The sequence below is a fragment of the Phoxinus phoxinus genome, assembly GCF_949152265.1.
Source record: "Phoxinus phoxinus genome assembly, chromosome: 4".
NCBI classification, from domain to species: domain Eukaryota; kingdom Metazoa; phylum Chordata; class Actinopteri; order Cypriniformes; family Leuciscidae; genus Phoxinus; species Phoxinus phoxinus.
The window spans coordinates 32,813,388-32,838,580 of NC_136879.1; the positions used below are offsets into that span (position 1 = coordinate 32,813,388).

The window sequence follows — 25,193 nt, forward strand, 5'->3', positions numbered from 1 at the left end:
AAATAATCCAATCGCCCTCTTCCCAGACATTTCTAAGATACATTTGACATATTTAACATTAAAACAAATAAAACTCGTCGATTCGGCGGATCCATCTCGGCTCGTCTTGATTGAACTTATTCCATGTGCGGTTCAATATCAACCAATAAGATTCCATGTACGATGTCGCGTTTTCATTGGTCAGCCGTTGAAGCCTATTTCTGATTGGTTGTTGCCGTTTTGACAGCGTTTATGCCAAGAGCAAAGAGAAAGAAATGGAAGAGAAGAGTACTTATGCGCGAACGCACGGGTCACAGTCTGAGCACATACACGCTTACTTTAAGCGAAGAGGAGAGATTCGCGATGGCACTGAACAGGTTTTAAGTGCAGGTATATTCTCTGAGCGAGCCCAGAGATCATTCTTACAAGAGCAGCGTGTATCTGAGAGCGCGCGCGCGGGATTCGCGCTCGGTACATTATATTCCGCGCGCGAGCAGAGATATTCGCGCTCGCGCATCATATTTCGTGCGCGAGCAGAGAGATTTGCGCTCGCGCATTATATTAATGTACTTTCGCGCTACAATAATGCGCTCTCGACATTTGACAGGAAAATAACGCCATAAACAATCTGTAATAAAGTTGTTTGTATTTAAGTGAAATTTCCAAACTTGAATAAACTATAAGAATTAAAAGTATGATTTTGTTTTATGTGAACTATAAGTTAATTAAGACCAACAAATCAACTTGTTTCAATAATAATAATGTAAATTACAACAACAAAAATAGTGCTTTTTAATATATATATAGACTATATATCAAGATATTAAAATTAAATGCAGCTATTATTAGCTGTAATTGATTCAACCAATGAAGACTCACGTGGATGATAACAACAACAACTTTGTTGTTGTAGGAGTAGTAGTAGTAGTAGTTGTAGTAGTAGTAGTAGTAGTAGTAGTAGTAGTAGTAATAAGAATAAGAATAATGCATTTTTTATTACATGATTCAAATAAATTATATACGTAAAAAACTAAAACATTGAATGCTCAGTTGCGGAGTCAAATGACCTGAGATGACCTCATTTTCCCAGCATTCTTTTCATAACAATATGGCGGCGCCCTTCGACGTGCAGCCGTAAAGTGAGCCAGATATTTATATGCGACTAATTAAGTTAGATATTTAGCTGTCTGATGTTATATATCTATAAACAATACTGTCTTGTTCGATAGACAACAGAAAATGTTGTTTTTAGCGGTGTTTTCGAGTTTGGTGTATTCTACAGTCGGCGCTGATTTGCAAGGTAGGTTTATTTTGAGACGCACGGCTAATAATAACCCATAGTCATAGAATATGAGTTAAATTAAACCGCTAATATCATAACAGTGTAGCCATGCTCTAGTATGCACATGCACTTATTTTTGCACGGTTAGGGTGTGTTTCAAAACCTAGTGAGCGCCCTACTCCTTACCAGTCTCGGGGTTTTTAACGCGGCTATAATGGTAAACAATGCTTTTTAGGTAGGCAGCGTACTAGGTTTTGAGACACAGCCGTTCCATAACGATAGTCTATCTCATCAACAACTAATGTTGCTTTTTGTGTGCTTGCATCATTACCGACAGGTCAAGTGCTATTATTTTGCGCAAATTGTATTCTCTTGCATTCACAGGAGCTTTGAATGATGTTTGGGATTTCACTGAGAGTTACCTGCTGCCTCTGTGGCAGAACAGGTTTTATGTGTACACTACTGCTGCTGTTCTCATAGGAGTCTGGTTTATTGTCAACATGCTTTTCAAAAAGGTAATTAAGTGTGTTTTACACTTAAAGATTCTCTGCTACTTAAAGTCTTTGTTAGGTTTTGCCTTGTAGTTAGTTATGAATAGGGCTGTAAGCGATTAATCGAATCCAAAATAAAAGTTTGTGTTTACATAATATATGTGTGTGTATTGTGTATAATTATTTTGTATATATAAATACACACACATGCATGTACATATTTGAGAAATATTTGCATTTATATACTGCATATATATTTTAATATGATTTATATTATATATATAAATTATTTAAATAGAACTATTTTATATATAAATAATACAAAAATCTTAAATATATACATGCATTTGTGTGTATTTATATATACAAAATAATTATACACAATACACACACATATTATGTAAACACAAACTTTTATTTTGGATTCGATTAATTGCGATTAATCGTTTACAACATAACATCGTCTTTTTCTTTTATAGACAAAAATGGTCAACCCTGTAAATCCATGGATATATAAATCTGCAAAAAAGCAGGAACTTTCACCTGTAACAGAAAAGGTCATTCATGTTTCTCGGGTCAAAGTCTTCTATGGATCACAGACAGGAACAGCAAAGGTATATACAGTATAAATAAAATTATTATTGTTATTTTCATGAAATGGCCTATTTCAAAGAATTACATGCCAATGTGTGGTTTACTATTCTCAACTTTGCTTAGGGGTTTGCAAAAGAGCTTGCTGAAGACGTCAGCACTCAGGGGATCCAGTGTGAGGTTATAGATATGAAAGAGTATGACCCAGATGACAGACTGGCTGAGGAGGTGAGCATAGCTTGTTTTCAGTGTTATTTCACTGCCCAAAATGTGCTGGACTGGTCCCATGCTGCATTTCAGACAGGCGGATCATTTTCAACTTTGAGGAAGTAGAAATGGATTATTTAAACTTGAGGATTTGTCATGACTTTATGATAAGAATATCTCTTTTGGAATGAAGAATATAATAGGAATTACTGGGAGCTTCATATCTTTTAATTACCACTTACCACACTAACCACAATACTTCTCCCTGAGCGGAATGTAAAAAGATTTGACCAGCTTTATCTCACTCATTCGAGGTTAAATCATTAAACCTCAAGAGGTTCAAAAATATCATAATTTAATAGTGTCCTTGAATGACTTCAGTACTGCCAGATAAAGGAAAAAACAAAACTGCTTCTAAAGTTTTTTTGATTGAATTTAATTCAATTTTTACCATTTTCACACTCTGAATAAGTGCATAGTTGAGCTGAATCCATCCATCACAGGACAACTCATAGTCTAAAAGAACCTAGTTGTTCTCCTACCAGCTGTTATAGCATTATAAGTGATATATCATGTTTTTTTCATGATGTTTGCGTAACATTAGGTAAATCTCAAAAATGGTCAAGAAAAGTCCAGATCATATTTTATCCTATTTTGTCCACTTGATTCATATTTTATCCTAAAAAATCCATATTTTTTCATAGTTTGAATTTAAGTGCCATTAAAAAGTACACACAATGGCAGTATCTGTTGTACTGGAGAGAGAGAGAAAAGAAAGAAAAAGAAAAAATATATATATTGTTGTGTCTAGGCAGATCATTTTAATTACCGGTATTGTATTATACATTTTTCACACAAAATGTTTTAATTTGTGTTTAAGTTTTAATTGTCATTAAAATGTCAAAAGTTCCTTTATAAATTATATTTATAAAATATAGTTATAGTGATTTGTAATATAAATGTCTTTCTTTTGATTTTAGGGAAATAATACCCTGTTCACCCATTTAGTATTTGGTAATCACTCTTGTCCATCTCAAAAATGTCTTCATGCTCCCCATATCATTCTTCTCTAGTGTACAAGCAAGATGATCTGTGTGTTCCTGGTGGCCACGTACACTGACGGACAGCCCACAGAGAGCGCCGAATGGTTCTGCAAATGGCTTGAGGAAGCGTCCACTGACTTCCGATATGGGAAAACATACCTGAAGGGAATGAGATATGCCGTCTTTGGGCTGGGGAACTCCGTTTATGTGGGCCATTACAACACCGTGAGACACGTCTGCGTTCTAGCATCTGTTTTTGATTGGATTGTGTTGCGTGAATCTTGCACTAAATATATTTTCTGGTTTCAGGTCAGTAAGAACATAGATAAGTGGTTGTGGATGCTGAGTGCCGCACGGATCATGACCAGAGGAGAAGGCGACTGCAACGTGGTGAAGAGCCGACATGGCAGCGTGCAGGCCGACTTTCATTCCTGGAAAACGAAGTTCCTGAGCCGGCTGCAGGCCCTGGCCAAAGGGGAGAAGAAAGCCTGCTCTGGCAAGTGCAAGAAGAGCAGCTGCAAGAATAAAAAGAAACATAAGGAGGAGGCAGAGGACAGTCGCTCGCTCGCTGAGAAGAACAACTCTGAGGCAAGCCAGCCCTCCTCTCTGATGTCTTTGAACACATGTAGTCATGGTAACTGCTCTCGCGCTGCACACCCAGAGAGCAGATTGTTCCCCTGCAGTCTGTGGTGCACTCTTGTAAATGGGATCTGAACAGCAGGGGTGACATTACAGACTTCTGAGATTTTATTCATTTAGATGTCACACTCATGTATTTTACCTTTTGGAAACTTCGTTCTCATAAAGTTGAGCTCCTTTAATTCCCATTTTTTACCTTTCCCACTGAAATTGTTCAGGTTTTCATGGCAAAAAGGCTGTTGCTTGAACACTCGCCTGCATTTCCACTGATTAGAGAGCCAAACAATGAAGTAACTGACTGTTACTACCTAATTAGTCCTAAAGTGCATCCCTGTTTGTTTAAAGTGCATCCCTGTAAAGTCTATTAAAATGCACTTTATTAATCAAAGTTATTTAATTCAGCTTTATGCTATCATCAGAAATTCTAACTAATAAAATTCATAGCTATCAATGCAAGCAGAGCATTTGTTAATATTTTACGATGTTACGAGTCATAGACGATTCGAAAAATATATTTTAACATTCATATATTTCAAATCCTGATGGATAAAATCCTGCCCAAATTATTGGCATTAAATATAGACTTTTAATATGATGTGGTTCACTTCAGGGGTGCCTGCAGGATTTAATCTGAGGGTATGCACTGAAAGATTTTTTTTTGGCAAAACAAAGCAACAACAATATATTCTTCTGAGAGAAGTTAAAAAAAAATTCTTGTTTGTTTTTCAGGAGGAGCTGATGGAGTCCAGCAGTGATGCGGAGTCCTCCGCTGAGGAAGAGAAGTCTCATGGCTCCGTCATTGACATGGAGGACCTTGGGAATGTGATGAATCGTATGAAGAAAGCCAAGGTAAAAACAAGCAGTTTGTGCTCCTATCAGAGGCCGTTTACTAGGAGTTTAAAGGGATATTCACCCAAAAATGAAAATGCTTGCCCTCACACCTCAAACCCATATGGTACTATTTTGTGTTCTGTGGAATACAAAGTAGAATCTGTTCGCAGCTCTTTTTATTATGAGGTAAAAATAACATTACATGATATATTGTTGACAAGCTAACATCTTTTATTTTTTGTACGACTTAATACATAATAATTGGAAGGGTTTGTTCACTCAATTGAAATTCTGTCAATTACTCACTCTTATGTTGTTCCAAACCCATGAGGTTTTCGTTTATCTTCGAAACTACAAACGAAAATGTTTTTAATTAAACAACTGAATGTCCAAACAACTACAACTTTGACACTTCAAAAAGTTCATAGAGACATTGTAAAATAAATCCATATGAATCAAACTGTCTAATCCAAGTCTTCTGAAGGTACATGATCACTTTATATGACAAACAGTTTTAATTTAGGATTTTATTCCCATACAAACATTGATCAATGCACATACATAGAGAACATCAAAAATGATAAACAGAAGCTCAACTGCACTTGCTTGACGCAATGAAGTCTCCTCTGGCATTTCAAGCAAGTATGATTGAGCTTCTTTTTACCATATTTCATGGACGTTTATAAAAAAATGTGATCGAATAAAAGCCTAAATTAAGTCGCTCCATCATATAACGTGATCTTGTCTCTTGTGAAGACTTGTATTAAACCACTTGATTCATATGAATTTCTTTACGATCTCTTTGACTTTTTGAATTGTCAAAGTTTTGGGTGAGCAGACTTTTAACGGAGGGGCAGAAATCTCTAGAGTTTCATTTAAAATATCTTCATTTTAGTTTCAAAGATGAACAAAAGTCTTATGGGTTTAGAATTACGTGAGGGTAGGTGAATGACAGAGTTTCCATTTTTGGATGAACTATCCCTTTAAATATCTTTTCCTCACGCAAATCTATCGTTTGGCTTCAGAGGACTTGGAATATAGCCTACAATTAGTATGGGCCGCTGTGAAGGTACTATTTTGGAGCATGACGTAATTTCTATGAGCTGTCGTTGTGTGGCAAGAGCTGCTTAAAGATGCTTTAAATTTATACTTGGGTTGGACAATTATTATTTTTTACAGCGAGTGGTTTTGGACTGACGTGAGGGTGAGTAAATAATGACAGAGTTAGGTGAACTCTTCCTTTAAAAGGACAGAGTGCTGGAGAGTCACTGGCAGTGGCTCCATTGAAGGAGACTGAGTGACAGATGGTTTGCTACAGCAGACAGCAGCTCCAGCAGGCGCTGGGAGGACTTGCGTAACCGTGAACTGTGATCACTGACGCCCACTCTACAGGCCTGTGCGCAGGAGTGATTCATGAGACCGAAGCGCAGACAAATCTTCCCATATGCACACTCTCGCATCCTATTCGCAAAAGAGAGGCTGTGAGCGCTAGAGCTGAGAAGATCCCAACCCCCTTTTAATCCAGTAAGATCCCTTTATGGATGCCTTCAGGATTGGATGCATGTTTAAACGGATTCAGAAGATGTGTTTGGAAATGTGGTTTGCTTCTCAAGCAATCAGTCGATTTTGATGTTCCTGATACATAGATCGAATGAAATCCCATAAGCTATGTATTTGCTGGCAGACAATTACATGTGAGAGCAAAAAGGGTTATAAAAAAATCCTGATGAATTTAATAGCATTATTGATTTATTTACTTAGCCTGGCTGTAAGTTTAATGCATGTAGTACAATTAGTTATCAAAAATGAAAGCGTTTGTGTTCAGAAACATCGAGACTAGAGAGGAATGCTGGGATTTTGAGACACATTTTACAAAGTTGTACTTTTGATGTAGTATCCCTGGGTGTTTTCACAATTAGTTTGTTTGAGCACTCCAAGCGGTCTCAGGCTGATATAATGTGAATATACGAACACCCCAAATTATCTCAGACCCCCTAAAAGGACCCACAAACGAACCATACTTTTCCTTACACTTTTGCTTTGGGTCCTTTTGTGGTTCCATTTAGTCCCGTTTTAAAGGTGCAGTAAGTGATTTCTGAGAATCATCATTGAACAGTTGATATTTGAAATCAACTTAAACACGTCCCTCCCTTCATTGCTCCGCCCCCAAAATGCACAAACACGCAATGCGCGCGTGATGTCTCTTTATCAAAACCGAAGCGAAGCAAAATAAAGCTTAACAAAAAATAAAGCGAAGATGCCGAACGAATGACAGGGAAGAGCAAAATACAGTAGATAACAGAAGCAAGAGTTCTTTGTCAGTCACCAGCAGCACATTCTCAAAACTCACGTATTACTTGCGTATGGAGCAGACACAAAGCAACCTCATGCATCCTCTGAGCTTTTCTCTTTTGTCATGTCTCTCAGCAATCTCTCTTTCTACAGTCTTTCTTCAAATCTCCCTCTTACTCTCTCTCTCTCTCTCTCTCCTCCCCCATCATGAGTGGACACGCCCCCTACTGCTGATTGGTTACAAGTGTGTTGTTTTTGCTTGGTCCGATCTACTTGTGAACAAAAAACACTGAGTTCACTTGCAGCTAGTTCCCTTGCTGGTTCACTGTTACTGAGCTGGGTTTGGTTAATTTGCATGTGTCACTGAGCTTATGGCTCAAGACTAAATTTGATGCATGAGAATGCAGAGAACTGCAACAATCCAAAAATGTGCTTATCTTAGAGTTAATATTTTTATTTGGGGATTAAGTAGAGTAGTTTATTTGATTTAAAACTTTACTTTCAATTATTTGGGAGCCCCAATAGTTTACATTTAAAGACATCATTAAATTAAAATTGGACTAAGTCAGTCTGGTTTATTGTCATTTTTAGCAAATTGCGTGGAAATGATAGAAAGTGAGGTTTCTGGTTATATTGTGAATGATTCATTGTTATTTCAAAGAGAAAAAATCTATTTAATCGAAATGATGGTAATGACTTTTCCCTCTTAACCAAGTCTGTATGGCCAGCAATATAGTTAATCATCTGAGATCCAGTCAAATGATAATGGATAAAATGTCTCTCTGTATGTGTTTCATTTTTTATTTTTTTTTGCTGAATATATTGCTGTACTCTAAAACCATCATGTTAGAAGTTCGATGCATTAGGAATTTAATCTCTGAGAGGTGAAGTGAGTCCTTTCTGTGTCATTGTCACCAAACAGATTTGCAAGAATATCCAGAGGTTTTCTGAACACTCGTCCCATCTGCCATCAGTCAGCCAATCAGATTTGCACTATTGGTTGAGCCAGTATTGCTGTGTCAGGCTGGTGGTCGGAATGCTTAAACAAACCAAAAAATAAATTTTTGATAACGCCACAGTATGCTACTTGTTTCTGGATATTTAGCTGTGATGGGATGTATTTTAACATAAAAGACACTTCATTTTTGTTTCTAGTTTATTGACAGAAGTATTGTTTACCTTCTACTGTTTGTGTGAGTCACTGCTCAATGCTACACCAAAAGTCACAAACCACTAATTACCCTTATGTTCAGCAAACGCCATTGGTACTTTTATGTTGATCTAGCTAAACTGGTTTGTTTAGCTCTGGGTTTTTCATCTTCACGCTCTCCCCAGAACAGTTGCACCTTTAACACACTGCTCTCTGTTTGATTTTGCTGTGTCATTTTTGTCATTTATGAGCAGTGAATACATTGTGAAAGGGTTCTTACATTAATGTAAATTCTCCCAGCATATTATTTCATATTACGGTAGATAATATGCAAGACATAATTAGATGCATGCATAATTCACATTCTTAGTGGTGAATAATTCTGTATTAATGACACTGGAATAATTACAACTGTTTTGAAATACAGTGTCTAGATTGTGTAGATATGGGTCTTGCGGGTGAAGAATTACTCCGCTTTGGCTCCAGATGGCATCAGAGACATATTGTATCTTGGCTTTACTGATACAGATTCCTGACCTTGCATTCCTGTATGATCTGCACTGCTTTAGTTGTGGTATTTTTTCATATAAAAAGAAAATAATTTCCATTTATGAGTTTAATTTAAAATAATTGTTTGCTCATCCCAGTTTGAGATGCAGAGATGACATGTAATCCATTCATAGGCTTGTGTGTATGACTCTGTGGCAGTTTCTGCATTGCTTGTTGCAGTGGCACGATGTAGGTTTATATTTGGCTCAAACACTGGCATGAGTTTTGAGAAGGTTTGTTCTAACAGTGGCAGAAACCTTTTAGAAAGAATCATATGGGGCTGCTAGTGGTGCAGAATTTGCACATTTAAAGACACCCTTAAAGGACATCTATATTTTAAAATGTTTTGAATGTATCTTCCGTTTTCCAGGGCTGATTTAAAAATAAATTTAAAATAAAATTGTTAATGTTGTAAAAAAGTATTACAATTTAAAATAACTTTTTTTGTGTGTGATATATTTTAAAATATAATTCCTGTGATGGCAACTCTGAGTTTTCAGAATCATCACTCCAGTCTTCAGTGTCGCATGATACTTCAGAAATCATTTTAATATTCTGATTTGTTGCTAAATTAACATTTTGCACAGAACAGTGTTTTTTTAATAGAGATCTGTTGTAACATTATAAATGTCTGTACAGTCATGTTTGATAAATTTAATGCAAATTAATGATCAATTCTTTTAAAATATACATTGCTGTTCAGTCAGTAATATATATTCTTATATATATATTTATTTATTATTATTTTAAAGTTAAGTTTCTCTCCTTGGAAAGTGAGCCAAAAGTATAGGGGATATATCCTGCACGGTCCTTATTTCTAGTTAAATGCTCTCTACAATTGAGATTGTCTCTATCCTTAATAAACCAAATCAGTGGCTGTTGACTCCTCTCCATTATCTGATTTGGTAATAACCTGAGTATAGACTCACTCCCACTCCTAAAATCAATAGCCACTGCCTTAGAGCCTCTTACTTTTTGTGTTAAAGGAATAGTTCACCCAAAAATGAACATTCACGCTCATCCTTATTTCGCTACAAACCTGTATACATTTCTTTATTCTGTGAAACGAAATTATTTGATCATTTTATTTGAAGACTCGTCGAACAAGTCTTTTCATTCAACTGTAAAAGTTGACAATTCTCCAAAAATCTTCTTTTTCTGTGTGTGTGTGTTCAAGTGCCTAATATCCAGGTTTGGAATAACATGAGGTTAAGTAAATGACAGTATTTTAATTTTTTTGTTGAACTGTTCCTTTAAAACTCTTGTGAGACATTATTCTGGGAGTCCTCTGAGTATTTGCAGATTATACATGTATATTAAAGCACACATTTCAAAGTCATGCATGCATTAGTGCATGTGTGGATTGAGGCAGTATTTTCACTGTGTAGTATTAGCAAGGTGCAAATTGAGATAACCGCTCGTGAATGGCCATTGTCCTGCGGCCTCATCAGCCCGAGTGGGACGGGCGGCAGCCGGAGCGGCCTGTTGTCATTTTGGCTGGCTGTCAGTCAGTCTGAATGTGTCGGCTGCTCAGCCTGAACTCTGCAGGTCCACTGCCTGCATCGCCGCTGTCACTTGCATGGGGGGTTTGAGGGAAATGGAGCGTTTCCAGCTAAAGAGAGCTGCTTCAGTTCTGCTAGTCTGAAAGAGGAGGGGTGCAGAGAGCCGGCGATTGCAGCCTAGTCAACTCTACGTTGTGCGTGGCAGTTCCACGACAGATCTCGCTGTGAAAGGGCGTAATGTCCTCTTCTCAACCCAACCCCACCTGGTGCCTTCCACCTGCTATTACTGTTGGATTTTGTCACACAAACACTGAAACACAGCAGGTTTAGCACCCGTCTCAGACCGGATGTTGAGGGACCTCAAAGTTTTGTCCAAGAACACAAATCAAGGAAGGCAGAGACGATGGGGCAGAGACGTGCCACTGGTAGGAAAATGAATATCAGAAGGAAGCGCCTGTAGGGCTTAAGTGCCTACTTGTTTACATGAACATTGTAGTTTGAAAGGACCTCGTTTAGAACAGGCTCAAAACGATTTTGTTGTTGTTGTTCAGGTTTTTTTCTGTTTTTGTTAAAAAAAATCTCTGTTTAAAAAAAAAAAAAATATTGAATCTAAATGAGCAAAAATATTGATAGTATGTCTGTTTTTTTTTTTTGTTTTTTTTTTTAATGTATACATCTAGGGTATGGTAAGAGCACAGACTGTGCCTTACAATGATAAATTGGTGTGGTTTTTAGTAATTGTTTTGACAGCCTTGTGTTTTACGTACTGCACATTTCATACAGATCCTTTGAATGTATGTCAGGGTAAGAGCGATTTTACTATGACCTATGGAGTCCAGCTTAGAATGATTATTCCCTTCATCTGCCACATACAGTACTGGACCTTTGACTCACAGTGTCTGAAACTGAAAACCAGACTGTCTCTGACCTTTTAGTGTGGAAAAAATTGCAAATACCGACATAATATATATACTTGGGAAGAAATATGGAATAGTAACATTTATGGAAAAGCAAGAGTAACTTTAAGCCGGGCTTTCGCCGCCGAGTTTATATTTGCTGCGTTGCTCGCAGTGAATTAAAGCCACAGTGCATTGCTTTTGGACAAAATAGTTAACACGGAAAAAAGGGGGACCGTTCGCATCGCAGCAGTCCTGCTCAGCATACGCACCGCTTCTGCGCTGCTTACACTGCCTGTGCGTCTAGTGTGAAATATGTGTAATAGAGGAAAGATATGTAGTTAAGCATAATATTTACTTAGATCCCTCACAGCCACTTTCTCATCTGCATCGAAGTACAGTCTGTTTCAAAGGCTGTGTTGTTGTAAGTTTTTATTTTCCCAACTGAAATGTTTTGGTAAGATGTATTTTCAGTGTTGTTGGCTGAATGATCGACCTCAAGGTATTGGTACAGTGATTAAAACTCACCTGCGCTGCCAGACTGAAAAAATCATATCTCTGAGTTATGCACATTAGTAAACAAATGGAATAAAACAAGAGTTCATTAGATCTCTTTAGTTATGTACATATTGAATAATATTTTGAGAAGATTCAGACTCATTTTGTTCCACTGATGCACCGCCATTGGTTGTGTAACTATGAATGAGTTGTTTTTTTCAATGTGTGACTGGTTTTGTGTCTTTTTTTTGTGTGTGATTGTATGTGCTGCAGAGGATGGAGGGAGACGAAGAGGAGGCCCAGGGGGTGAAGCTGTCAAAGCAGAATGGAGTGAGGAAGAGCGAGACAGAGGAGGAGCGGAGAGAGATGATCACTCCTGCCTTGAGAGATGCTCTGACTAAACAAGGTACAACATGACCTTAACCCGCATATGTTATTCACTCACGCATAGAAAGATGTCTGTGACAGAAATAAGTTGTTGTATAGCGGATATCAGCGCATGCACACACTTCTTTTCATCGTTCTGCTTCTCTAATGAAAATTTGAATGTCTTTGTAGTTTGTGCATTCACTGTTCATGTTATATTTAAAACATTTTTTTTTTTACCAAAATAATGTGCTTGGTTTTCATGCAATATTTACATGCAGTACTCACCACTATAATGTTAGATTATTGTGGGTCGGGTAGATGTGCCGTTATTTTATTTTCCTGTTGTTTTGTTCTTTAGTGTTCTATTTAAAAAAAAAAATAGTTGAGAATTTCACTGCATAAATCAAATTTATGATATATAAAAAAAAAATCTATACATTTTTTGGGACATTTTATCACGTTGCACTAAAGTTTGGGATCAGCAATTTTTATTTATTAAGAAATTAATTAAAGGACTCACCATAATTTATCAAAAGTGACAGTAAAGACAATGTTACAAAAGATTTCTATTTCAAATAAATGCTGTTCTTTTGAACCTTCTATTCATCAAAGAAAGTATGACGGTTTCCACACAGATATTAAACATTATAAAAACATTATAAAAAATGTCTCTAAATGTCTCAACAAATCAAAATATTAGAAGGATTTCAAAATGACCATGAGACACTGAAGACTGGAGTAATGGCTGTTTTGATGTCATGTCTGTAGCACAAACTGCGGAGTCTGCAAGACTTGAGGTTAGGGTTTGTTCAGATCTCCAACCTAAAATATGAGTAATAGTGGTCCACCAATAATGAAAACTCTCGCTATTAAAATTCTACTAGCTCTGCAAGTTCAACAGCTGTAGCTTCTTTATATCAGTTTAAGCACACCAGCTCCTCACTGTTTACTGTTGTGTCCCATTTCCCTGATGATGGACAGTTGTTTCCTGCTTTCCTAGCTGCTTTAATTGAGTACATCTGAGATGGTTGTTTTATCTATCCAAAAAAAAAAAACTGGATGCCAGGGCCTGATGGTAATAATTAGGTCCTTGGCGCTGACAGAGTGTCACCCCGTTATTGTAAACCTAGTTTCATTTATGATTGTTTCGCACACTTTTGACAGTTTCTGCTTTCCGTAAGCGCGCTCATGTTTGTTATTAATAAACTGGCTGGGGAGCTAAAAAGTTTTCTCCTGTTGTGCACTACACATTTCACCCCCGTCGTCTGGTTTCTGATGGAGCCTCTGATGGTATGACTGTGTCTAACTGAGCTTAATGATGCAGCAAAGCCCAATTACTCCTCTCCTGCTGCTGGAGTTCCCTTGAGTCTTTAGCTCCACACCTTACATTAGACCAACCTGCATCCAGCCACACACACACACACACACACACACACACACACACACACACACACACACACACACACACACTGCACACCAGAGGCTGGCGGCGCTCGCATTTCCACCAAGGTTGTGTGTACTACCAATCAGTGTCCACTGTGCTTGCGGCAATGTGCAACACTTCTGAGCATGCTGTTAGTTTAACATGCTTGATATCGCAAACTCACAATCAATAGAGACCAAGAGATCTCCACAGTATGAGATAACATTATCCTGTTCCATTGGTAATGCAGTGTTATAAGGTAAATTTCTCCCATCCTGTCAAGAATGTGTCCTGGTCATTTCTTACCCAAAATGTATAAGGAACAATTAAGTTGTTTTAGTACACAGCTGTCTGGAATACTTCATTCTTATTGTTTAATCTCAGCATTCTGCAGTAACATGTTTTTGCAAGTTTAATTTCTCTCGCATAACTACACAATTTCAATTAGGGATGCCTGCGTACGTTGGTACCATTTCAATTACACTGGAGATTTTTTTTTACATTTATTTATCGATCAGCCGATATTAGATATTTGTGCATTCTCATTTCCCTCATTTTGTACATTTAGATGACAGCAAATGTAAATGCTAATTAGATCTTTAAAAACGAATAATTTTATAACACAGTTAAATATAATCTTTATAAAATATAATCTTTATGAAATATCAAACTGAATATCCACCTTTCATACTGCACATTGATGTTGTAAAGGTATTATTTATTTATTTATTTCACAGTAAAATTATTGATTTTAGATTTTTAGTGTTTTATTTTTTTTGTGTTTGGCTTATCGTATTGTAATAGAAGATAATAAATGCACAGTCTGTTTCTTATTCATACAAAATAAACCCTGACAGAGTGATTAAAACAGACATGATGATAAAGAAGGGGAGTTTTGTATCATACTATTTATATATTACAAATCACACATATTAGGTGTTTATGTTCATATTATAGCACACAATATTGATATATATATGTATGTACACAATATTGTGAATGTTTATTTCGTTCTATTTTATTTTGGAAGAAAAGATAACCTAGACATTTCATCGTTAGAGGCACTTGTTTTTTCAAGTTGAGTTTTGAACTGTGAACGCACAAACTAATGTGTGTAATTTAGCTGAACTTGCCTGCAGTCTAGAGAAGGTTCTGATGTGAGATTATATAACACTCATTTCCTGAGGGGCTGACTGGTAACCTCCTCTCGCTCGCTGTTATTTTTGCTCTTTTAATGATAAACTGAAATGTTTCCCTCCGGCATTATTAGCGATGATTTAAAGATGAATGAGGGAGAGAGCTAAAGAACTCTGAAATTGTTTTAAGTCACTTCCTTTAACAGCAGAAGCAATACAGCAGCTAGAGCAGAAAAAGAGGGCAAATGTGTTTGGTCAGAGTGATGGACGTTAAAGCCTTGAAATTCCTCTTCATTCACCTCACGCCATAAATAACCGCTTGTAATGAAAACCTGAGGTAATGAAACTAAGATCATACCATAGCAGTGCGGCATTGATTTTGTGAAGTTCTGTTTTGGTGATTTTTGTCATCAGTGTGTGATGGACATTTTTTGCTCCTGTCAGCTTCCTATGGTCCTGAGAGAGACAAAATGGTGAGGAAATGCTGCACATCTAGTGACTGGCAGACTCTGTATTAACTGTGCCCTTGTTTACGTCTGGTTAACCTTGATGGGTGAAACCTAATTAGAATGGACAGAACTCCTCTTCATGGATATATTGTCATAAGTAGTCACTAATTTATCCTCAAATTTGAATAGGACTTGTTGGTGTAACTCCAAATTAATTGGGATATTATTGTGGTAAGTCTAGATGCTCTTAAAGGCTCTCACCCACATCTGTTGCAAGCATGTTTTGCTGGGATAAAATAAAAAATTTCTCCACAATTATGTTAGTTCTGTTTTAGGTTTAATTTTCTTACCTAAAAATCCATCACCTTACAGATACAGTTACAGTTTTATGTTGATTTTCATGACTTGCAAGTATGAGAGCATTTAGCATTACAATCACGATTAAAATTAAATAGTGTGTGTGTGTGTATATATATATATATATATATATATATATATATATATATATATATATATACCTGCTATGTTTAATTTATTTGAATCAGTTTATACTGTCAATTTAGCTGGTTTTATTCATAACTCTGCTTCGACTTATTGATGGCACCATTCAGGAATGTTCATAGACATCTACAGTATTGTGGTATTTTACCTTTATGAAAATAGTTATTTTAAAAAATATATGTAACTACATATCACTGGGTATTAATGAGTCATATATTGGTAAGTAAAATGTAAAATATATTACATACATTTTTCCCTTGTATTAATTTAGAGAAACAATTACATTTTTTTTAACTTTCAGCATTTTATGTATAATTGCCAAATTATATAATGTATCAAATCTAATCAAAAGGCTGGAAATCTCAAAGTATAATAATTTTAGCTATATCACCTAGCTGTTTTTTTGTGTGTGTCACTGATATGTCAGTGCTTCACAGTTTCTATGCACATGAATCCTCATGATGTGAAGATTCAGCATGTCTCTGTTTCCAGCTGCCCAAATATTGAGCCTTCACAGCTGAAACCAAACCTGCTCTCTGATCCCGGCTCTATCCATACAGATGGGGTTCTTCAGAGAGAGACGAGCGAACACCTCCCTTACATCCTCAGCCCCAGTGAGCTATTTGCAGACATAAAAGACAAGAACATGTGTTTGATGTGGAGTTTAGCTAATGAACATGGATAGAGAGATTGAGATCATTAGTATGGAGCTTCTTTCCTTCTGCTTTTCTTGCACTCCTTTATGCACGTAGAGAGAAATTGTGAAAAAGAGAGGAATAATTCACTAAAAATATACTACATTATCTTTTTTCTTTCATCAAACACAAAATATATGTTTGTCTGTATACAGTGGATGGTAATTTATTAATCCCAAAATTGACAAAAACTAGTCCTTGTTGGTCTTGAGACGTATAATGTTGAGACATATAAAGTTTGGTGAATAATGATTTATTTAGGCCTGTATGCATCACAAATGATGACACTTAAACATTTTGGTAGAACTATCAATGCAGTGCCAAGTTGTTTTTGAGAGAGGTTTGGTTCTAGCACAGAGCGATGCCTTTATATTCTGCGGTTTTATTAAAGTCCCCCTGTAGTCAATAATTTGATCCCTTAAAACTGCATCATTGGTCACCGAAATGACATATTTAAAGGTTTTGCCTGTGTAAAAAATGTCTTCATGCCTTTAAATAGCTTGAATGTAGCTCTACACCCTTGCTTCATTTAGTACACGTGTATCCATAAATATGCTAATTAGCCCCGCGTCAGCTCAGAGATTTGCTCTGCCAATTTACTAAGGTAAACTCTGCACAATGGTATCGCTTTTTACAACATCGCAAACATTTGTATGATCAAAGTATTATTAGCCTTTTGCTTGACTGTTATTTAACAGATAATAATGTGTTGCTAATGTTACACAAACCATGTTCCCGTTCGCCATCAAGTCAAACCGCTACCTTTTAACAATCAGCATCATTAGAAACGCTTTTGAAAAACTTAAAACGTCAGTAGACAGAAGCATTTAGTTCATCAGAAACCCGCTATATTGCTAAATCTACCTGATTTTCTACATCAATGGAAAAAAATACCAGGGTAACCTGGCTTCTCTTGAGACTCCCTTGCTTCATGGCATAGTTGATATGCTAAAGCCCTCCCGCACGTTGACGTGATTGGTTACGAGGTCGTTTTTAGAAACACCAGCGATTTCAAAACATGTTTTTAAGACTGTCTTTAGTTCACTGCAGTTTTAAAGGGGTGGTAAAATGCCCTTTTCACAAGATGTAAAATAAATCTCTGATGTCCCCAGAGTGTGTGTGTGTGAAGTTTTAGCACAAAATACCCCACAGATATTTTTATATAGCATGTAAAAGTTGTCACTTTTTGAGGGTTTGCAAAAACGCACCATTTTGTGCCTGGCCCTTTAAATGCAACTGAGCTGCTGCAGAGGGTGGGGTTTCAAGAGCTCATGTGTGTTAGCAGCTGCCGCAGACACACTAAAATGACAGAAACTGTTCTGCCTTTAATGTTAAAATGGAGTCAGACAAAGATGGAGAGACTCAAGAAGAAGTGACAAGTGACAGGACTCTGAAAGGTTAGTTGATGAATTTATGTTGCTAATGTGGAGTTAACTATCTTCAATTAGGATATTCTGTCATGGTAATCTATAAATCGCTTATATAGGAACTGTTGTGAGATGCTCACAGTTTTATTTTATTTATTTAACCTTTGTTTAACCAGGTAAAATCAGTGGAGAAGTTCTCATTTACAACTGAGACCTGGCCAAGACAAAGCGAAAACAGTGCGACAAAAACAACACCACAGTTACACATAGAAATAAATAAACATACAATCAATAAACCAATCCATACAACATACAAGTGTAAAGCAAAATACAATATAATTATTGTATTAGAGTGACTTTCGATTGCATGTGAAAAGATGGATGCTAAAGTTTGAGCTGACTCACAAATGTACTCTTATACAACAACTTTTCCTCTTCTCAACATGGACTACGTGTTCCGGGGGGGCGGGGTTTATGTACATTTTAGGGTTGGTGATGTCACTAACCCCGGATAAATGTTGTGTAGTCCATACCAGCCGTTTGTTGTAGTCCTTTTCTTTAAAAGCAAATATCGTCCTTTGCTTTGAACTTTGAGTGTTGTAACTTTGCAGTTGTTTATGCTCAAACAGCAACATTTGAAAAGAGTGAAATCTTTTTTTGAGAAAAGTGAAATCATACTCAACCACCCCTTTAAGGAGAAAATTCTTAGCAATGGTGTTGACTTATGAATTTGCACATGGTTTATCTTAAAGCACATTAAAAACACCACATAGACATATAAACAACATTAAAAACTTAATTTTCACCACATGGGGACTTTAAGACTGCTATAGGGAGTGATGGTTGCCCCAGTGATGGCCCTTACATGTGGATTAAAGTCTAAATTGAGTCGGATTCCCCAAGGGGACGCAGCGCAGTTGTGGGAGAATGAAGCTATGGACTTTAGAAATGGGCAGACTTAAGCACATTTGGCCTTTCAGCCTGCTGAGATGTATTGAGGAGCTTTGTTGGAAAATGTCTGGCATTTCTCCTGCTAGATGTTTAAGATCCTGTGCAAACTGTAAAATGGAAATCCTTGTGCTAGTACAGAGTGTACATTATAAATGCACCTTTACTTTTAGGCTCCCTATTGCATTGCCTTGCCTTCTATACCATCTCTAACACAACCTGTTAAATACTGCTGTTTTAAGCCGTGTTATGATGATTTGTCATAAAAAATGTGCTTATGGTTGTGAGGTCAATACAATAATGATTTATGAAGGTTGCAGATTAACTTTTGAAAATGTTTGGGCATTGTAGAAATTGCTCTAATATTAACATTATTAGAGTACACATAATGCACGAAAAAAGGAAAAGGAAAAAGATTCCTGCATTCCATGGTATTTCCACTTTAATGCGCATTTGTGTTTGAAAATACTGTAGATGTTTTATAGAACATACATTTTAAAACATTCAAAAGTTGGGGGTTGGTAAAAACAATTATTTTATAAAAAAAGAAGACAAAATATTTTGAAAAGTTTCATGCTCATCAAGGCTGCATTTTATTGATCAAGCATTTACATTTTAATTGTCTGTTCTCTATTTGAATGTATTTTCAAATTTAATTTATTTCTGTGATGGCAAAGCTGACTTTTAGCATCTTTACTCTTCAGTGTCACATGATCCTTTAGAAATCATTATAATATGCTGATTTGCTGCTCAAGAAACATTTCCTAATATTATCAGTGTTGAAAACAGTTGTGCTGCTTAATATTTGATGAATGGAAAGGTCAAAAGAGCAGTATGAGCACTTTTTTTTCTAATTTAAACACTATGTAATGAAAACTTATCTTTCATACTGTGCATTATAATACTGTGATGCCTAAATTCATTTGTAGAAACTATTTACTTTAGTTTATAGTAGTATAGATTTATATTTTTGACCATGACATGAACAAATATATATTTTTAAATGGTATAATGATCAATAATTGATAGCAATAATAAAGTTTCTGACAACAGGCCAACAATATTAGTGAAATTTCCCACCTCTAAAGTCAAACATGTTGGTGACTAATCCAGTAACTGCTGGCATTTAAAATACTACGTGTTTTGGATTGGATTTCTATGTTTAAAGGCAGTGTAAGATGCTTTTTGTCTTTTGAGGATATGTAGCTCAATCAGTATTTAGAAAACTTGTAAATCTCTGCATGCCTGGTTTCCATCTGTTCTTTATTTTTCGTGGTCTGTAGGGTATAAACTAATAGGAAGTCACTCCGGGGTGAAACTGTGTCGTTGGACTAAGGTAGGTTGTTTCCTTCTATTGATTTGTTGTCAAGGCTCTTTAGCAAGTTTCTTTTTTAAAGCAGCATAATCTTTCCAGGCAGGAAGGAACAGTTTTTCTTTGTATAAATGAAACCAATGTTGCCCCTTTTTTGTTAGTCAATGCTGAGAGGGAGAGGAGGCTGCTATAAACACACCTTCTATGGGATTGAATCACATCGATGTATGGAGACCACGCCGAGCCTGGCCTGTGCCAACAAATGTGTTTTCTGCTGGAGGTAGGAGAAGATTTGTAAAAAATATAAATATATATATTTATTAATTCAATATAAAAATGTATATATTTATTCCATGATATGCACCTAATAAATTAATACTGAAATAAATTACCTAAAGCAATCTATTAATGCTCATATTTGGGGTTTCAACAAACCCTTAACTGAGTATTTAATATTGGGTGCGTAACTCGTCCATTTTTATATGAAAAAAATAGGCACTTCCACTACTAATAACATTTAAATGAATAGTTTGATACAATGCACTTATTGTGTAAATGCATGTTTTCACATTGAACCTGCTTGTAATTACAGCTGTAATTAAAGGATAATTCCGGTATTTAACACCTTGAGTCTATATTGTAGTTTGTTTTGGATGAACAAGAGTGGTGGACAACATTTTTTTGACAATGGTTCCTCTCGAGTTTTTGACTATAAAAGAATTGGCCATGGACCCATTTAACATTGGAGTCAATGGTCATGTCCGAAAATGTAATTAAAACAACCTTTGACATTAGTTTTCAAAACTGTGCAACTCACCGAGTGATTAGTGATGTTAGTTGATGTTCCAGAAACAAAAAGTGTTGCGAAATACAGTTTCTGTCGTGTTTTATTCGTCATTTTGTAAAATCCCATTGAATTCTGTTGAAGGACTGAGTGCTCGTTAATATAAATGCGCTACCGGAAACGGAAAGGGGGCTGTTTACATTTGGTCGATGTAGTCTTTTTGCTCGCTTCCGTTTCTCATAAGTCTAGCGAGCAGAGCAACTGTGCTCCGGGAGAGTAAGCGAAATAAACAAACAAAACCTTCATTAATTGTTACTTGTAATATGAAGTTGAACTCGACTGTGACCGTGAGTGTCCCGCGAGACATAAACATCAGTTATCGCCATCAAGTGGTCGGGAGTGTGCTATCGCTTCAGATTCAAATATTGAGCGGAAGTTACACAGTTGTGAAGTGTCTGAAAAAATAGTTCCACTATAGCAAAATAAACGGATTGGAATCATATATTGCGACGATATATTGTTTATAATCATCAACGAACACCACTAACCACTCGGTGAGTTTAACAGTTTTGTAAACGAACATTATTGGCTGTTTTAATGACATTTTCGGACATGCCCATTGACTCCAATGTTAAATGGGTCCATGGCCAATTCTATTATAGTCAAAAACTCGAGAGAGGAACCATTGTCAAAAAAATCTTGTTCATCCAAAACAAACTACAATATAGACTCAAGGTGTTAAATACCGGAATTATCCTTTAACTTCTGTAATTGAATCTATAGTTACACTGTTGATCCTTCCTTTACACCTTAACTCACCCTTAAACCTACCCATACCACCAAACCTGTCCCGAACATTTTTTGATATACCTCCTCAATAACAGCAAAAGTGTTTTTTTATACATGAACAAGTACATTGTACCTAATTAGTACTTTTTTTGACTCCAGTACTTTAAGAAACCTATTATAAAGTGGGACAAAAAAAATGGGTTAAAGGTTAAAAAGTCATTCTTTTCCTATATCAGCCCGTATCATGTGAGAGATGCCTGAGCAAACAGCTGTGATGTCCATCTGAATGAATTGTAAGTGCAACGGTAGATGCAGCACTGCTGATTCATAGTGACACGTGTGGAAAGAAGGTAGTATTCAATATTCCTGTCATTGGCTGTGAGGTTTTATGTGATGGGGTGGGGGGGAAGAGCTGTCAAAGAGCATCAGCGCTCCCCCCTGTAAAGATTGTATCTGGGATGATTTCCACTGTGTGTGACCCTTAGTTGCCTTAAGGTACAGTCCAGCTTAAATCTGCTTGCTGACAGAGATGGACTTGATTTAAAGTCGTCACTGTGAGCCTGTCAGCCTGACACAAACATCCACCCATAAACTAACAGGACACTGTGTCATGTCCTACAGCTCTGGGACAGGACATACTGGGACAGCCTCCAATGCACAAAAACCAACTTCTGTGTCTGTAGTTTGAGCTGCGCTGTCAGATTAACACAGCAGATTGAGGGCGTCTCAGAGAGACTTTGATCCTGCTGTTGAGTAAATCATTTTTCCCCATCCTATTTTCTCATTGAATCAGCTGATTATGGGGCATTATGAAGAAAAATCATCGTCTTGAGATTGTTAGTGAACTCTATTTTTATGCACTTGTGAATGAGCAGTGTATCGGATCTAGTTTTTGGCATTGTGGGTTGTGTTTTGTTGTGCCGCTGTGATTCAGAGCGTTGCGCTAATCAAATTTTCCATCCATTTCGTTGCCACATGCTGTGCCAATCCTCAAATGCCACACAGTTAATGACATAATGCAAATAAATGTGCTGAAGAAGTTTCAAAATGCAAAAGTCGTTTAGTCCTCCGCTTTCATGGAATGTGATGGAAATATTGAACTTCGCATTAGGCGAGTAATTCGGTTAAAAGTGGCACTCGAAATGATGAGTCTGAAGAGGCCTCTTCATGTGGATGGGCTGGATAATTTAGGTGGTATCGCCTGAAACTGAGCAAAGGCATTAGAGGAAAAGCTCTTGAACCCATCTCAAACATTGGCTCTTCAGCCCAGAAGCCCATCTTGATAAAGGCAAGAGTGCAAAAAGATCAAGCCAGTTGATTGCTATTGATAAGAACAGGAATTGCTGTAGGTATTTACTTGACGTCTTGGACTTCTTTTGTTTCTTGGTATTATTAATACTAATGGTAATATTTATTAATATTAGTGGTCTTTTTTTTTTACTGTTTTGGTGGTGTTTTTATATATATATATAATATCCTATATATGACTATATACACACACTAATATTAGTGCTGTTTATATGTACACACACACTCACACACACACACACACACACACACACACACACACACTACTCAAAAGTCAAAATTTTTAGATCGGCAAGATTTTTAATGCATTTAAAAAAAGTCTATATATATGTGTGTATATTTAAGTATATATCATTTATGTATTTAAATGATAGCATTTATTTATTTAGTTGTACTTTCTGATTCTCAACTCTATAAGCTTGCAGCTAAAAACATACTGGAAAAAAAAACAATCTGCTTGTGGGCTAGTTGTTCAGACAACCCACTGACTTGTCCATTTTAAAAAATTTAGTTTTGCACATCCTCATAATAGGATTTGGCTCTACCCCTGGTGAAGTGAGGAATATGGCGTCACATCCAGCATTTTCACATCTCCTGTTGCTATTTATGGCAGGGGAAGGAAGTAAAGCCACACTGCCTGGCATTTATGCCCTTTTATGTGATGTGAGAGCTGTTGAAAGGGTCACAGGATGCTAATTTGCAGGCAGTGGGGATGCAGGTGTTGTTCTCAGGGGAATGAGACTGCGGTCCAGGGCGTGTAATGCTGTGACGGTGCCATGCTGACAGGAGCTGTCCTCTTTCATTCTCTCTGAACAGACACCACACCAACCCAGTGGGAACAGAGTGGCGCTGGAAAATGGACCCGGCCGAGAAGATCATTCAGGAGGCCATGGAGAACCACAGGAACATGATTCGGCAATTCAGAGGTAATGGCTCCCCGGAGCTCCACTGTCCGTTACCTTCAGCTAACCTCTCCTGCTGCCTTTAAACAAACAACTGAGGATTAAAAGGCCACTGCATTAGTAAAAACATGAATTGGCCAAGGTGTATTTTACATCTCACCTCACACCAAGTTTGATGTGAACAAATGACAAAAGCTGTCTGTGAATTTTCTGGTCTGTGTTCGTTTTTGGTGTACAGGTGAATGTATTCTCCAGAAATCTATTTGTGCCAAAAAACCTGAGCAGAAAATTCACACCTGCTGTGAATAGCCCTTTACACTGTAATTGTACAGAAATAACTTTTGTTTTATTTAAATCCTTTTTCCTCAGAGGCACAAATCCAGTTGGAAGCTATTCAAACATTGTGTGACATAACACTATATTGACGTCTTTGAAAACCCTCCCGGTTTCAGAGATTGTCCACAAGACACTGGGGTATATTTAGCTGTCACTACGGTTTGCAGAAGGCTGTTACAGGACAGGCTCTGAGTGCAGTTCGACTGGGTCTAATTTATTCATTTGCACCCTGTCACTTTCTTCACCATATGCTGCATCAGATCAGTACTGGATCCATCAGCTTTCAGGAGCATTAAGGAGACTGGGTTTGTGGCTGGATTAGTTTGACAGTCCGAGATCAGATGAAAAGGGTGTCTCGCTGAGACTTAATTTGTAAAGCAACAGTTGAGAGTTTTTATTTGTTTGTTGCAGATAATTCCCAATACAGCAGCGTACAGAAGTATTTAAGGGACATGGACTCAGTTTTGTTTTGTTTTGTTTTGAGAGTGCCTGGATGGAATTATTTTTCTCTTAGGAAAATTTGTTTCACAGATGATTTTGGTAACATCTAAAAAAACAACCTTGATAAAACAATGAAGCAAATTATCTAGTGTTTTCATTCTAACTCAGGCATCCTCTGAGAAATCAAATTCTTATCTGGATAGGAATGTCTGCGATTTGTGGTATTTCATGTTGGTACGTATTTTATTTTGACCTTGATCGAATACCATAGCTGAAGCTAAATTTGCATTTGCTATCATTGAATTTCCTTCATATGCCAGAATATGCATCTTCATTTTGAGTTTAGAAAATTTTTGCAAATCCGTCCCTAAATTAAATGCCTAATTTTAGAATATAATCGCATATATGCATACTCTTTATTTCAGTGGGTTTTGTGAATCACACATCCAGATCATAAGACCTTCGATAACTTAAATTTCCTGA

General features: G+C 36.8%; 1 protein-coding gene across 3 annotated transcripts in view; it reads left to right on the top strand.

Annotated features, from left to right (window-relative positions):
• Positions 1-1,025: 1,025 nt before the first annotated feature.
• Positions 1,026-25,193, top strand: part of tyw1 (tRNA-yW synthesizing protein 1 homolog) — a 53,383-nt gene continuing 29,215 nt past the window's right edge. The window contains exons 1-12 of one of the 3 annotated variants that reach the window (XM_079609314.1): positions 1,026-1,118; positions 1,209-1,279; positions 1,646-1,776; positions 2,232-2,366; positions 2,470-2,571; positions 3,624-3,818; positions 3,903-4,181; positions 4,962-5,081; positions 12,224-12,356; positions 20,122-20,174; positions 20,312-20,430; positions 23,848-23,957. In XM_079609314.1, the coding sequence (XP_079465440.1) occupies positions 1,219-1,279; positions 1,646-1,776; positions 2,232-2,366; positions 2,470-2,571; positions 3,624-3,818; positions 3,903-4,181; positions 4,962-5,081; positions 12,224-12,356; positions 20,122-20,174; positions 20,312-20,430; positions 23,848-23,957 (1,438 nt within the window). In that variant the 5' untranslated portion in view covers positions 1,026-1,118; positions 1,209-1,218. Of the gene's footprint in view, positions 1,280-1,645; positions 1,777-2,231; positions 2,367-2,469; positions 2,572-3,623; positions 3,819-3,902; positions 4,182-4,961; positions 5,082-12,223; positions 12,357-20,121; positions 20,175-20,311; positions 20,431-23,847; positions 23,958-25,193 lie in introns of all 3 variants that reach the window. The other 2 variants (XM_079609313.1, XR_013797125.1) reach the window with 2 other exon arrangements.